Raw genomic sequence first — 14,151 nt, 5'->3', positions numbered from 1 at the left:
GCAAACCTATGGATTATCATCTAAAACCGTCTCTTTATTCTGTTTCGCTGATTTCTATTCGTAAGTATTGCAATCCTTCTTTATTTGTTTGGCAGTTAATTCAAAAGTCACTTTCAAATGAATGACTCAAAAACACCGGAGAAATTGTTTTCGCATCTACCCAACTTATCTATCCACATAACGTGGAAAAAATCGATGGTTATGAGTTCAGTGTGTCTGAGTGGGTAGCCACGAGCAGTCGGTAAAAGCATTTTTGTCATGTTTTCGAATCCCTCAATGGAATATCACGTTACGAGGTCCTGATAATGAGCATTAGAACCAAGTCATAAGATGGCATCATAAAATGGCTGCCTTGACCTCATGTTTCGATTGTGTAGACTAATCAGTTTTCCCTGTGGTGACTGTCTGTACTTTTTCATCACGAAGTCTCCAATACTATCGATATGCTTGTATCCTTAGGCTACCAGTTTTAGCACTGGCGTCTCGTTGGGTATCCTATAAGAAAAGATATCAGTGTTATATTGTGTCAACTCAAGGCATTTACGGGCGGGGAAACGCCAAAGGAGAACGTCTATTATCCACAGTATAAAAACATCTTTATGCATGAGATTTCCTGTATTGGGCCCAGACGGACATTTCCAAGACGCCCAGTTCCTCCACTAGGGCTTAGGGAAAATCTCATAAGTTCACGCATCGATAGCAGTCTGTTCATTCTACATCTAGGAGGCTTCAATTTCTTCCTATAGGAAGGACGGCTTAGTCTTTTATGAGTTATCTTGCCCGATTTCCATGGCCATTTAAAGAGATATACTGCTCTGATTATAAAGGTTAACCAGGGGCATAACTCCAGCCTCAAACAAACTTCAAGTCAAGAGCGCTCGTGACATAAATCAAAGTAAACTTGAAGTAATCCTTGTGCACTCTCACAGCTTATTTAGAAACAGATGTCTGTAGTTATATAATTAAAGTGAGATGACATAGACTTCCTTGGACGGAGAATGAAGCTTACGTTCAGAAAGTTCAATAAAGAATTGGACGCGTTCCAAAGTAGGTGGGCTAGCAGGGCAGCTGCCTTGCCAGAGGGTATATATCGACAACATGTTGTAACCACTGCTTCCCTCCGCGTTCTCGTGGTACAGGGCTGATTCTTCATAAATCACTCCCGCTGCGGACATGTACAACACTAACGTCTTACAATCAATCATTACTTCACCCAGAGCAGCAGACACTGCCCGTATAGCGGCTTAATACCACCTCCATAACGTTAATGGTTCTGTATTTACTCCCTGAACAGTCTACTGACGATAAAATAGGCCATAACCCAGCCCGTAATCCACTTTTTCCTAGGAAAGGGCGGCTTAGTCTTTTATGAGTTATCCTGACCGCTTGTCCAAGGCCATTTCTATAGGACAGCTCTGATTATAAAGGTCGGCCGGAGGCACACCTTGAGCCGGCAAACCTTGTTACCCGGCACGGATTTCATTCACTCACGAAAAGCAATAAAACCAGTGTGTATTTCACTACCCTTTCCCGTGGTGGCATTTAAGTTTATTACCTTACTGACCGGTGTTTATCGTACTCTAGCATTTTTATTACCCGGGAATAGCCCTGGCTATCGGTAATTACTTTGGGGCATGGTTAAGCCAGTTGTTTTGTTGATGGTTATACGGTAAGGCTAACTAGAGACGGCCCTCCATTACAATCATATATATATAAAAACAGCAATTAGAATCATTCTTTATGTTGAGGTCACATTTCCAAGCCGGGGCCCGGCCGGGCTGTTTACATGAACGAAAAATAAGCAATTCATATCAATAACATGCACAAAAGTGCTCATGACCAATTAATGCAAATCATCGCTCTTCGTTCTTTTAATTAAAGTTTTATTTCATACTTTTCGTTCATGTAAACAGCCCGGCCGGTTGCCGCCTTGGAAATAGGTCCTCAGCATTACGCAAAGTAACCATGTTGTTGACCACGGTTGTTTTTTCAGTCCCTCCAGTTGTTGAAGTGGGCCCGTCCAACCCCTACGTCATCGGCCTGGGAAAAGCCGCCCTCCTGACGTGTACAGTGATGAACGCCAAGCCAAACATCTCTTCTCTCCACTGGAAGAAAGACGGAACCATCGTGGACAGTAACCTGATGAACACCAAGTTCAGCGGAGGAACCATGGCGTCGCCATCTTTGATGATACGTCACGTGACCCGAACGGACGCGGGCTTGTACACATGCGTGGCCGATCACGTGGTCAAACAAGAGAGAAGCAGTCTGAGATTATCCGTGTTGTGTAAGTCCTTATTCTACCTTTGACATTAAACAAATGCAAATAGCTTGGGCTCAACTGATAACCTTTTTAGGAACGAAATGATTATTTACCCTTTCTTCTAATTTGACTAATGATCAGATATCACAACAACCTCCTCTTGTCCTTTTGCCCGTAACTTTTGATTCATTTTACGGGTCGTTAGTAAACCAGTATAAACTGCAATGAACCAGGTCTAATGGGGAAATATCGACTACTAGAGACATACATTAACCTACATTGTCTTCCTATAAACCCCTGATCAAAGTTTGAAATGACATTAGAAACAAAGTCATCCATTTATAATAGAATATTGATTGTAAAGATGTCTAATCAATCAAAAAAGGGCTTAATGGCTTGGGAATGTTTATAGTTTGATGATTATGCATGGGGTTAATAAGACCTATATTCTACATGAATGAGAAACACGGCGTTAGCAATATGTGATATGACGATCAAGGGGAACACCAGATGGTGAAGTAATATCATAAACAAGTCTTGGACTTGCGTTTGCAGGAATGTTAATGGAAGAATGGCGCGGACGATGGTATTGGGGTTAACATACAGCATATGGTACATCTGACGTTCGTCACATTAGTCACCAGGGAAATATATACGTCAAACGACGTATTAGCTCCGGGACATCATATTTTGGAACGTGTCATTGATTAACCTATTTGAGCGATCATAAATCAATGTGATGACATTTGTAACCTAACCCGCGTCGATCCCTGCCTTTTAGCATCTCCTGTGCGACGAACCGTGGTTTGACGGATTCGACTCAGAGACAACCACAATTTCTGTCTAAAACATAACCAACATCCATTTGCCCAAGTTTTTTTCTACATTAGGCCATGTTGATTTGATTATATGAATGACATCCGCGCGCGCATGAATTTTCGTCGGTTTTTAACCATACTATAAATCGCACAAGCCGCTAAATGAGGAAATATTTGTCGTAAATTGCAATATTGAAATATTGGAAATGACACTAATGTCATAGAATGTCAATTCCAAGGGAAAAGAAGAAAATGTGAAGAAATGAAAATGAGGGGTCTATTATTTCGCCATACCATACTCTGTGTGTTTAGTCATTTCTTCTACCTTCATGACCACATAGATTTCAACTTTTTTTGCCAAGCGTTTTTTTTTTTATTCGCATGCTCGCATCAGTTTTGGGTTCCAGAAGGATGTCATCCATATAATCAAATCAACATGGCCTTAGAACGTACTGTTTACAAAGACAACGTGGCTTTGGTTTCTTTATCAACCAATCTACGGCTAACCTTAAATAATAGAGGGTGTGTGGTGGAGTAATTGGATTACGAAAGGAGAAGCATTTAAAGATGGGACGAAAAAGGAGGCTAGACAGAGTCGCTCCACAAATCGCCAGACATCGAGATTTTCTCATCACTGGACTTGTTAAGCCGTCTTTGGGCCACCATGATAAGATAAGCGAGGAACATCACGTATACATAATTATCTCTACGTATAGTTCACGTAAGGACGAATTTCCAGTATGCTGTACTCATAGTTTTAGTTCTATGATTCCCGGAATTTTGGTCCTACAGAGTCCGGGAAGGTCGTCTTCCTGATTCCGGGAACGTCGCCATCCTGATCCCGAAGTGACGTCGACTAGATTCCCGGAGAGTCAGTGACCCGTGATGGTCCTGTCTACTGTTAATCAATGTGAAAATATGTATATATCACTGCGTGTGCAATCGAATCATGCACGGTGACTGATGAGGAGCGGCCATTTAAATATTTATGGTGTCGCGGGCCTCTTTTCAACCGCAGTGCAAATTTGGCAAATTATTAATGCGCCGGGGTCGTGATGATGTCCCGGTCGGTACGTCATCACTGGGTGTGAAATTATTGACTGGGTTCTAACTTTTCTTATTGCTCGCGGCACCTGGATGTGAAAAGGGCTCAGGGATGTTCGGCTTCGCCCGTGGGGATGAAATTAAATTACATTTCTCATTTCAGGCACAAGTAAATTTGATGGTACGCTAGCCCTTCGGCATTCTAGTAATTATGTGCTTTCAAAGCTTACGAATACATCTAAACGCTTCCGGGAAACCCAGTTCAATGAAAGCCAACTATTCATATATGGCATTACTTTTCTCTTGACATGATGGTAACGAGACCAGACGCTCGTGCCCCCCTCCCCCTTCATGCACGCACCCAACTCCACGAATTCATCCTCAAAACTTTGAACTCGATCAGGCATTGTAAAAGTTCATAAAACAGGGAAGTTTTTTTGCCGGTCAGCTCTCCATCACTGGTTGCTTTATATCATCCCTCAGATGATATTGCGCAGTCTGCATAACCGTACCATCATTCGCTTTTTATTACACGTCATAAAAACCGTAAATTTCACGAAATCCTGTCACATTTGGACGCCAATACCCATCCTCTGTTAGAAAAATACCACCAACTGTAACCTTTCCAAGCCGTTGTCGCTATCTGGTATAACCAAAGGGAAAGGTGCAAACTTCTATTACTGTTAATTCATGGTACCTCATAACCCCAGGAGAGACTTTACGTCCGTTTAAGATAATTGGACGTCGTTAGTGAGTAAAAACACGTACAGTACAGGTCAGCCTGCACGTTAAGAGGTCGGCAGGTTGGCGGGGATGACGTTTATTGTCGCCGGTGCGACGCTTTATTGTTCCGCTGCTGATTGACAATCACAACCGTACGGGAGTTGGTCCGTCATCCCGTAATACTGATGAGACTGTGCTACAGGCAAGGGAGCTTTCATTTCAGCGTCAAGGGAAGGATCTCTAATGATGTTATGGTTTATGACTGTTTAGAGGGTCCATGTAACGTTAGGAAGGCGTCGGGACGTTTTATAGAGGCATACTACTTACAGACATGTTGTGTCTCTGTTGGATTCTTCCTTGGTAGTATCCAATCACAGCACAATAAACTTTGTACGCCAACAAACAATATTTATGTTTACCGAAGGAAAACATGTACATATTGTTTTTGCTCAGTTTCATCTTTGACTTTGACTTTATTCTTCTTCTTCCGTTCCAAACACATGAGGTCAATGACCAGGACCAGGCGCCTATCACCATGGTAACTGGTGTTAGGTTCCATAATGTTGCAAGTGCCATGCATAATTGAGTTCAAGACGGGCTGTATGGTCACCATAAACATGCATATGGGTGTGTTTGAGTAAGAATAAACAAAGCAGTACTAGTGGTTTGTTAAGCTGGGTCATGTGAAGGTAAACATGATGCATTTGCGTTGCTAGTCTAGTGAAATTTAACTTCTTAAAGACTAGTTTTTAGTTGTTTTTGTCCCAAAAATATATGTGTACGCACCGTGACTGTGTTATATTTCCGAGGTAGTGTACCTCGCCAATGACTAGAACGGTAACACAGACGGTACGATATGATGAACGACGTCAAACTTACTAACTGTTGGCAGGGTTTGATTAACCCCACTGCGCTTGGGCACAGGATTCAATCTGCGCACGGAAACGTAATATGCTGCACACTACTGATGTGCAGAGATATTACTGTTGTAGTGGGAAAAATTACCAAACCGATCTTTGGCCTCAATACAGCTGCAGCTCAAGATTTATCATGTTGATATTTGAGTGAGGTCCAGGGACACGTTCTTATCAATCCATTGCTACATTCTTTGTTAGCTATGCCCCTGAACTTCTACAAAAACATCACATCCTTTCCAGACAAGTTTAAGCTTAAGCAAGCCTCTAGCGAACCATCTGTACAGTCTAAGCCGTGTTCCAGGCCGTGTAAGGAAATGGCGTCTGATTTGATGATGAACGTCACAGCACAAATCCCTAAATCCTTGTCTTATCTCTCTAACACGTACTTGCGTCATTTCCATGCATCAGACCCTTCAGCCATCATCAGTATGTCCGACTCCGTGACGTCATCCCTGTCGGACCGCGTCACCCTGCAGTGCGTGGCAGACGGTAACCCTCCGCCAAACATCACGTGGACCAAGAACGGGCTGAAGCTCAAGTCCAGGACGCACTCCCTGTCCTCCAGCGTACGGGCCAGCTCCATCGTCCTCCCGAAGGTCATGAAGAACGACAGCGGTACCTACCTGTGCGTGGCCACTAATGGTGTGGGAGAACACGACAAGAAGACGCTAGAACTAACCATAAAACGTACGTATGTCATCTTGTGCCCCTGGAAAAGGCACTTTACACGACTTTCCTCACTTCGCAAAGGTGAAAATGAGTACTTTATTGTCCCCTGTGTTGGTGACGGTAAGTTTTTCATAAAAACCGTAAAATTCACAAAATCCTGTCACGTAAATTTCACAAAATCCTGTCTGTCAATAAGTTTTTATAAGTGTGCCGTCACCACGTCTTGTGATTACATTTTTGAAAAAAGAACGTAAGCATCTTGTATCTTTATCAGTTACAAGATATAAGATGCTCAAAATGCAAATACACAGTACCCTTTCAATATACACATATCTGGACATCATAAAGAACGTATTATAGATATATGTATATTTACACATCACGTCATACGGTACATTTATCACATTTGTCTACACAATCAAAATTACGGACACCCCTTTGCCAACCCGACGTCCACTGGTCTGTTCTTTTATGCCCTTCTTACGTCCCACAGTAAAAGTCAAAACCTACTTAACGGCCATAACCAATAAAGGATGTTCTCTCAATATGGAGCTATAAAAGTCCCAACGACGACTAGGGGAGGAGAAAATAATAAATAGGTAGGACATCATACAGACTATTAAGTTGTTGATGACTTCTAATAAACAATGCAAAAACTGCCCTAGGGACTGCACTCTCACAGTAAGAAAGTATGGTTCACCCATACATTTACCCCAGGCGACAGTAAAACATACTATTCTAAGTATGTGCAGCATAAAGTTCTTTACGGACATAATACTTAATGAGCCCTCCAAGTTGTTAACGTGCCTCCAGGGCAGATTTTATCCTAACGCTTCGCTTACCCGAGACATATGGGGAAATCCGTAAAGCATGTAGTAAACACAGCTAACCCAGGAAGTTTGTAGATAACCTGAATCCGACCCAATCTTATTGTCCGTATAACGGGCCAGAAGGCTTTGTTGTTTGTACCGTTTTCACGTCAAAGATGCACAATAGAAGCACCAGGTCATGCAATGAGACAGGTTTAATTTTTTGTACATAAAGTTTCACCTAAGTTAAGGTCATATTGTAGTATGATGTCAGTTTAAGCTATGAATGATGGCTCTGCGCCACCTAACGACAAAGCTTAGGATAGCACCTGTGAAAGCTGAGACAGAGATTTACAGTATCCAACCTGATACTTTCTCCTCACACTCGTGTCTGTCAAAGTGTGTTGCTTACATATTGCCCTATCACGTAACCGTTATAATGTGGTGAAACATTATACGGCCATACAAGGTCACAAATTTGTAAACAATCCGAGGTTCCTTCACAATCACATGTACAGTGTAAGGCAAGACCAGTGCAAAGCATCAATCACGACTCCTGCCATGATTTTGTAGTATTGCATGCATGGCTCCATCAATAACGCTGCTATGATTGTGTCTGCTACAGAGGTATAGTTTCTCGAAACCTGTACAAGGATAGTACAACAAAGTTTTGTAAATGTTTTTTCCGCGTCCAATCTGATGAGCACTATAAGGCAAGACCAGTAGGACTAGAAAGCGTCAGTCGAGACTCCTTCCACCATTTTGTAGTATTGTATGCTTGGCCCGATCAATCACGTTACTATAATAGTATCCGGGGTATAGTTTCTGTGCAAGGAAAATACATCTAGTTTTGTGAATGTATTCCAGCATCCACTCTGATGGCCACGCTAAGACAAGACCAGTAGGACTAGAAAGCGTCAGTCGCGATTCCTTCCACCATTTTGTAGTACTAGTATTGTATGCTTGGTCCATCAGTCAAGTTGCTATGTTAGTATCAGCGGTATCGTTTGTGCAAGAAAAAGACATCTAGTTTTGTGAATTTATTCCAGCGTCCGCCCTGATGGCCACGCTAAGCTGGAACACGATAGCGGTGATTATCGGCGCCACGGCGGGCGGGCTGTGGGTGGTGGTGTGCGTGGGCATCACCATGTACTTCATCAAGAGACGGCGGGAGAAGAAAGACAAGGAGAAGTACGCCTTCTACTACAAGATGGGGCGGAAACAGGGCACGGACGAGATGGACATCAAAGACGGGCAAACTAATGATGGCCCACCAGGTAATGTTACAGCAAGTTAAGTCCCTGTCACACACAGCCAAATATGGCCTCCCGAACACTAGCAGAACTCTCTAAACCATGGTTGGGAGAAGATCGGGAGCAGGGTCGGAAGGGTTGGCTGGTGTTCGGCCAAGTGTTCGGCTGCGCCAGCCGAATGGTTCAACATGTTTAAAACATTCGTGTATTGTATTGGTCGGGAGGTTCAACCATGGTTCATGATTAGGTGGGTAGTGGTTAGCATTCTACTCAAATTTAACTCAAATTCGATTCGATTTGTTTTAAATGTGTGACAGAAGCTTAAGATACGTTATCCATTGTTCAATTTGGTTTAGGTCCTCAGCCGTCCTACGTATACCTTTTGTCTGTAAAATGTACATTATACAATGTGTATGATGCATTAAAACTTTTGTATTAACATCTCATTTAGAATCTTGGTTACGGTGCATCACATAATTTCTATGTCGTTATGAATAGTCTACAGCAATGACGACACAACAATTAAATGATAAATTGTTCAGTTTTCTTTCGTCTGTCTTTCTTTTGTTTGTAAAATGTACATAATACAATCTGTATGATGTATGATGAAACTTTGCATTAACATCTCATTTAGAATCTTAGTTTCGGTGCAGCACATAATTTCTATGTCGTTATAAATAGTCTACAGCAATGTCGACACAACAATTAAATGATAAATTATTCAGTTTCCTTTCGTTTGTCATTTCAGGGAAGCCGCCAAAACCGCCGACTGACCCCTACGCGGGAATCAATACAATCAGGAGACAGGCGGCAAAGAAAGGGAGGAACGCCGGTGAGTACGGTACAAGTGTCATTCAAGCCAGAAACGATAGATGTCGCTTCTGTACAACTCAACACGGCTATGTACGCCATCTAGCGGTAGATACATGAAGTGAGTAAGTGATTGAATCGAAGTATCTTCGGAGAAAAAAGAAGGTGAAATGAATGTTTCCTTCATGTTGATAGATCAGAGATACAACAGTTTCATTTCAACAGTTAGTTGTTGACCGAAATAGAACTCAAATAATAACGAAACATCTTTTATAATTTCATTTCAAAATTCCATTAATTTTCCAGATATTACATTAGTTATATTTTGCGTCTACTTCTTATATATATATTTGCATCAACACGTCAGAAAGTTTTCATTTATCGTGGTATTGTGTGTTTGGATTTCGCCAATCTATCAGCCCCGGGATTTTCATTGATCCATTCACAATTTCTCAATGAATAATAGCATGTCTCACCAGGGACAAAGAGGGTAAGTAGGTAATGAATTATAGTGTCACCTAAATGGGTACAAAACGGCTCCAGACTGACAATTCTAGATGCAATAAAGAAACAGGAACAGGCGTTATCTTTTTGGTCTGTCCTTACAGCCTACAAACTTGCCTGGTTAAATCAAGACGAATTCCCTGCTCTATTCACTGCAAGAGTTTTCAGGGAAGCGTACTGTCTGCACACTGCACGGGTTGTGCTGTCCGTAAGCCTTTTCCCGTCTGCTGAAAATTTACGACTCATTTATTTTTAACGAAAGATCTCGCGCGATCTACAAAAGCAATTTAGAGTGGGGGAAGGCAATGTGGCTCCGGTTGAAGTGGCCGGTATCGGCGGTGATCTAACGTCTGGTGTAAGACGCCGGAATCCTGCACAAACCCATTCACGCTGCGGGCCACACGTCATAGCGAGTTAGGCCATGTTGAGTTGATTATATGGATGACATCCACGCCCGCATGAATTTTCGTCCGTTTCCAAAAAAGTTTTCGACCATACGGTAAATCGTACAAAGTAGCTGCAAAATGAGTAAACATGTGCCGTAAATTGAGAAAAAAATATTGGAAAATGATACTTGTGCCGCAGAATGCCAAAATCCATTCAAAAGGGCTAGAAGAAAATGTGAAGCAATGAAAATGAAGAATCTGTTATTCACTATGCCAATAATATATTACTCTGTGTGTTTAGGCATTTGTTCAACCTTCATGACCACCTAGATTTCATAGTGAAGACAACTTTTTTGCCAAACTTTCTTTTATTTGCACGCTCGCATCAGTTTTGGGGTTCCCAGAGGATTTCATCCATATATTATAATCAAATCAACATGGCCTTAGGACAAGTGAGACAAGTAAAGTCAGACTGCAGTTTGAAAACAAATGAATAAAAGACCTTTATCATACGTTCGTGCTCTTACAAGCTAAGTACAGATCAGGTATAAAACAGAGGTAAAATTACAATGGTATCTTACTAAAACTGTACATACTAATGTGAACTACTATTTACAGATTCAACTTTTTCTCGCTTCTTGACGCAGTGTAGATGTGTGAACATATGGAGCTAATGATACATGGTTTGTCTAGTTCATAAACATTTTCCTTATTTAGTATCTGACTAAACTCAATCTAAATTGACATTCACTTCGTGAAGAATTGGTAGAATAACATATTCATATCTAAGTTTAGTGTTAGCTTCACAGATCAGACATCATGTTCGTTACCAATTTATTTTCATCAATTTCCTAATTTAACGCTCCCCTGCATGCGTATCCAAGATGGCGGAACAGCGCCAACTTTTTTTAATTAAAACGAATCTCAACATGCAAATTTGTGAATAGAAGACAGGCTGAAAGATTTGGGTCTTGTCAAAAGGGATAGCACCGTAACATTTATTCTTACAACGTGAGAATAGACCATGACTTTTGGTAAGATTACAATATCTATCTGCACTTGACTCATGACACTAGCACAATGGGAAGCAGGTGCATGGTTTACACTGAGAGTAATCAGTTATATAAGGCCGGCTGAACCTAAAACACTAGATCACAGCACAATCTTGCAATGGTTGATTTATCACAAGGCTTTAGGAAGCTAAAATATCAGATAATGAAGAATACTGCACTAGTCTATATGATAACAATTTTGATCATGACAAAGCACTGTTGGTTTGTGGAAAATTAATTTTCGTTTCTGGTCGATAGATGGTCCCTTGTCATAATTATGGTGTTCAGGGAAAATTACTTCGTGCCAGGTTAAACTGATAGTGACTAGAGGATTGGACAACATGGCCGAGTTCCAACATACAAGCCAGACATTTCATCAATTCCTGTGCTAGCTAGTGGCGGTTCTAAGGGCAAGAGTCCAATATTGACATATATAATCGGTCCTCCGCCTCCAAAAAAGATGTGATACCATGTAAAACTAGAAAGGTAACATTTTCAAAGTAAATGCATACTGTGTCATGATCCTTCCGTATATGGTCTGCTCTGTTAATTCTTACTCAAACACATTCATATATATATGGTCAGACAGGAGTCTAAATCCTTCCTGCTATAAAATTGCAACATGATGTAACCATGCCCCATGCACCAGTTATCATGGTAACGGACAGTCTGGTTCAGTTCATTGACCTTTTTGGTATGGAGAAGAAGAAGAAACGTAGCAAAAAGCAATATGTTATCAATCGGTAAACATGAAAACCTGTATTACACAGACGAGAATGTGTCAGAGTATCCTAACTCCAGGAGTGACGAATGAGTGATTTCGAATTGTGACGTGAACCAAGTGGCGTTATCCCTGCCCAAGCGCACCCAAGTGTGCTGGGCACAATTTACATGCACACGGGGCAGATTGGTCCGACTGAGTTATTGGAAGCACAGATCTCCTCGTTTGACCTTGAACCCTGAATATCGCTCTCCAACCATTTCTCAAGTATAAAACATTTCAATGCATGGATGGCCTGATCTTGACCCTACAGCCGATTCGGCGTCAGTTACACTGTTATTTCAATCACTCAAATCTCAGGGTCACGGTCGACACCCAAATTACGGCAGAGAAAATAACGTATGCGCAAGCCTGTACAGTGGGTGTGCTGTGGTATTGACATTGTGGTGATTAGCGATCGATATGTAAATAGGAACTGTGTGATAGGAAGCATTAGCGGCTTCTAACGGCAGAAAGAGGTTCAAATGGTTTGCAACGGTGGTACATTTTCTACCCGTTTGATATACTATGTAATGCGGCGTCATTTCCATCCTAAGCCCTTGTCACACATGCACCCCCCCCCCCGAACACCAGCCGATCAAGGTTGGTTCGGAGCAGTCTGATCAGATTTTGGTCATACCTGCATTTCTGTATTAATCTAATCGAATTTGAGTTAAATTTGAGACAAATTTGACTGCCAGCTTCGCGCCGACCTACTTCGAACACCAGGCAACCACCAGCCAACCCCATGCCCGACCCTCCCGTCCACATTCAAGCAGTAGCCGCCTTGGCCGTACAAAAGCCGACCCAGCCGACTTTGTCTCCTACCTACTGCTAACCATGGTTGGGGGAAGTTCGAGTAGTTTCCGGGAGGCCATATTTGACTATGTGTGAGAGGGGCTTTAATGTGGCGTCATTTCCATCTTTACGAGCGTTCCAACCATCACCCACCTTCCAAACCAACGAAAACGTCGTTTCTATGTAGAATGTTTAACGGGAACGTGGCAGCAACAGTGTGGTTGATGGAGGCAGTACGTAGTGGATTGCTTGATGGAGTACTGCAGTACCTGCTCGGAAACGCCGTCTGCGTCGGTGGAAACAGATGCGCAGTTCCGTAACTACTTTATGTTATGGTACGGACCCCTCTCACGTGACCATAACCTTATCAGGACTCGCCCTTAACCATACTTCATGCCAACTCAGATCTATCACGGTTAGTGCGAGTCCTTCATAGGGTTATACAGCCGCGCTATGAATAAAGACAGGAAAGGGCGAGACCCTTAGCTTTGCTATACATATACGAAACTGCCTCAAAAAGATCAGCGCAGCTTGCCATTTTGGTGCTTGTTATAAAACGTCACCGCTAAAGTGCATGCCCAGAAATTTTCTTGGTCTTTAATGTCCGAAAAGTCCCTCCTTCATTTCCCAAACTTAGGTGCCACTCGTATTTTCATTCACATGCCCTACACCCCCAAACACACATACGTACACACACAGATGCACACACACACACGCTCGCGCGCGCGCACACACACACACTATGCACGCGCACACGCGCACACACACAACACACACATACTCGCACACACATTTGCACGCGCGCACACACACACACACACACACACACACATACACTTGCACGCACACACACTCGCACGCGCACATACACACACACGCGCACGCGCGCGCTCGCACACACACACACACATCCACACACGCGCATTCACACGCACAAACACACACACACACACACACACACACATACTTCTCTCGCACAGAATCTACCCAGTTCCCACAGTCACAACCTTGGCCGTCTAGCTATCCATCCACCGCTGGCATTTTACGCGTCATCTACCTTTCCTTTAAACGTGGGAAAAGTTGGACCGTTTCTGTTGATTTATGATTTTCCACTGACGCTTAATCTCCGTGCAAAACTGTTGCCCATATCTTCCCTTGTTATCTTTTCTCAACTGGAAATATTTCTTGTCAGTGATAAAACGTATCAATGACAGGATATAGGGAATGTTCTTATCTTATTATTCCACCTTTCTTGTGAGGTACTTAGCGGCGCACTCTGTCTTCTACAGGGCATGCACTCATGAAATCCAGCTCTCGTCGTGTGCAGAAAAACCTAAATCAATGG

General features: G+C 42.4%; 1 protein-coding gene across 1 annotated transcript in view; it reads left to right on the top strand.

Moving 5' to 3' along the window:
- The window catches only part of LOC109480161 (neural cell adhesion molecule 1-like), a 31,426-nt gene that overhangs the window by 7,733 nt on the left and 9,542 nt on the right, over positions 1-14,151 (top strand). Inside the window, exons 3-6 of the mRNA XM_019782323.1 lie at positions 2,003-2,287; positions 6,174-6,452; positions 8,293-8,520; positions 9,245-9,328. Of these exons, the coding sequence (XP_019637882.1) occupies positions 2,003-2,287; positions 6,174-6,452; positions 8,293-8,520; positions 9,245-9,328 (876 nt within the window). The remainder of the gene's footprint in view (positions 1-2,002; positions 2,288-6,173; positions 6,453-8,292; positions 8,521-9,244; positions 9,329-14,151) is intronic.

Source organism: Branchiostoma belcheri, unplaced genomic scaffold, assembly GCF_001625305.1.
Source record: "Branchiostoma belcheri isolate BF01 breed outbred unplaced genomic scaffold, Haploidv18h27 scaffold5, whole genome shotgun sequence".
Lineage (NCBI taxonomy): Eukaryota > Metazoa > Chordata > Leptocardii > Amphioxiformes > Branchiostomatidae > Branchiostoma > Branchiostoma belcheri.
The sequence above is the reverse complement of the archived record's forward strand: the minus strand, read 5'-3'. Positions and strand labels throughout refer to the sequence as shown.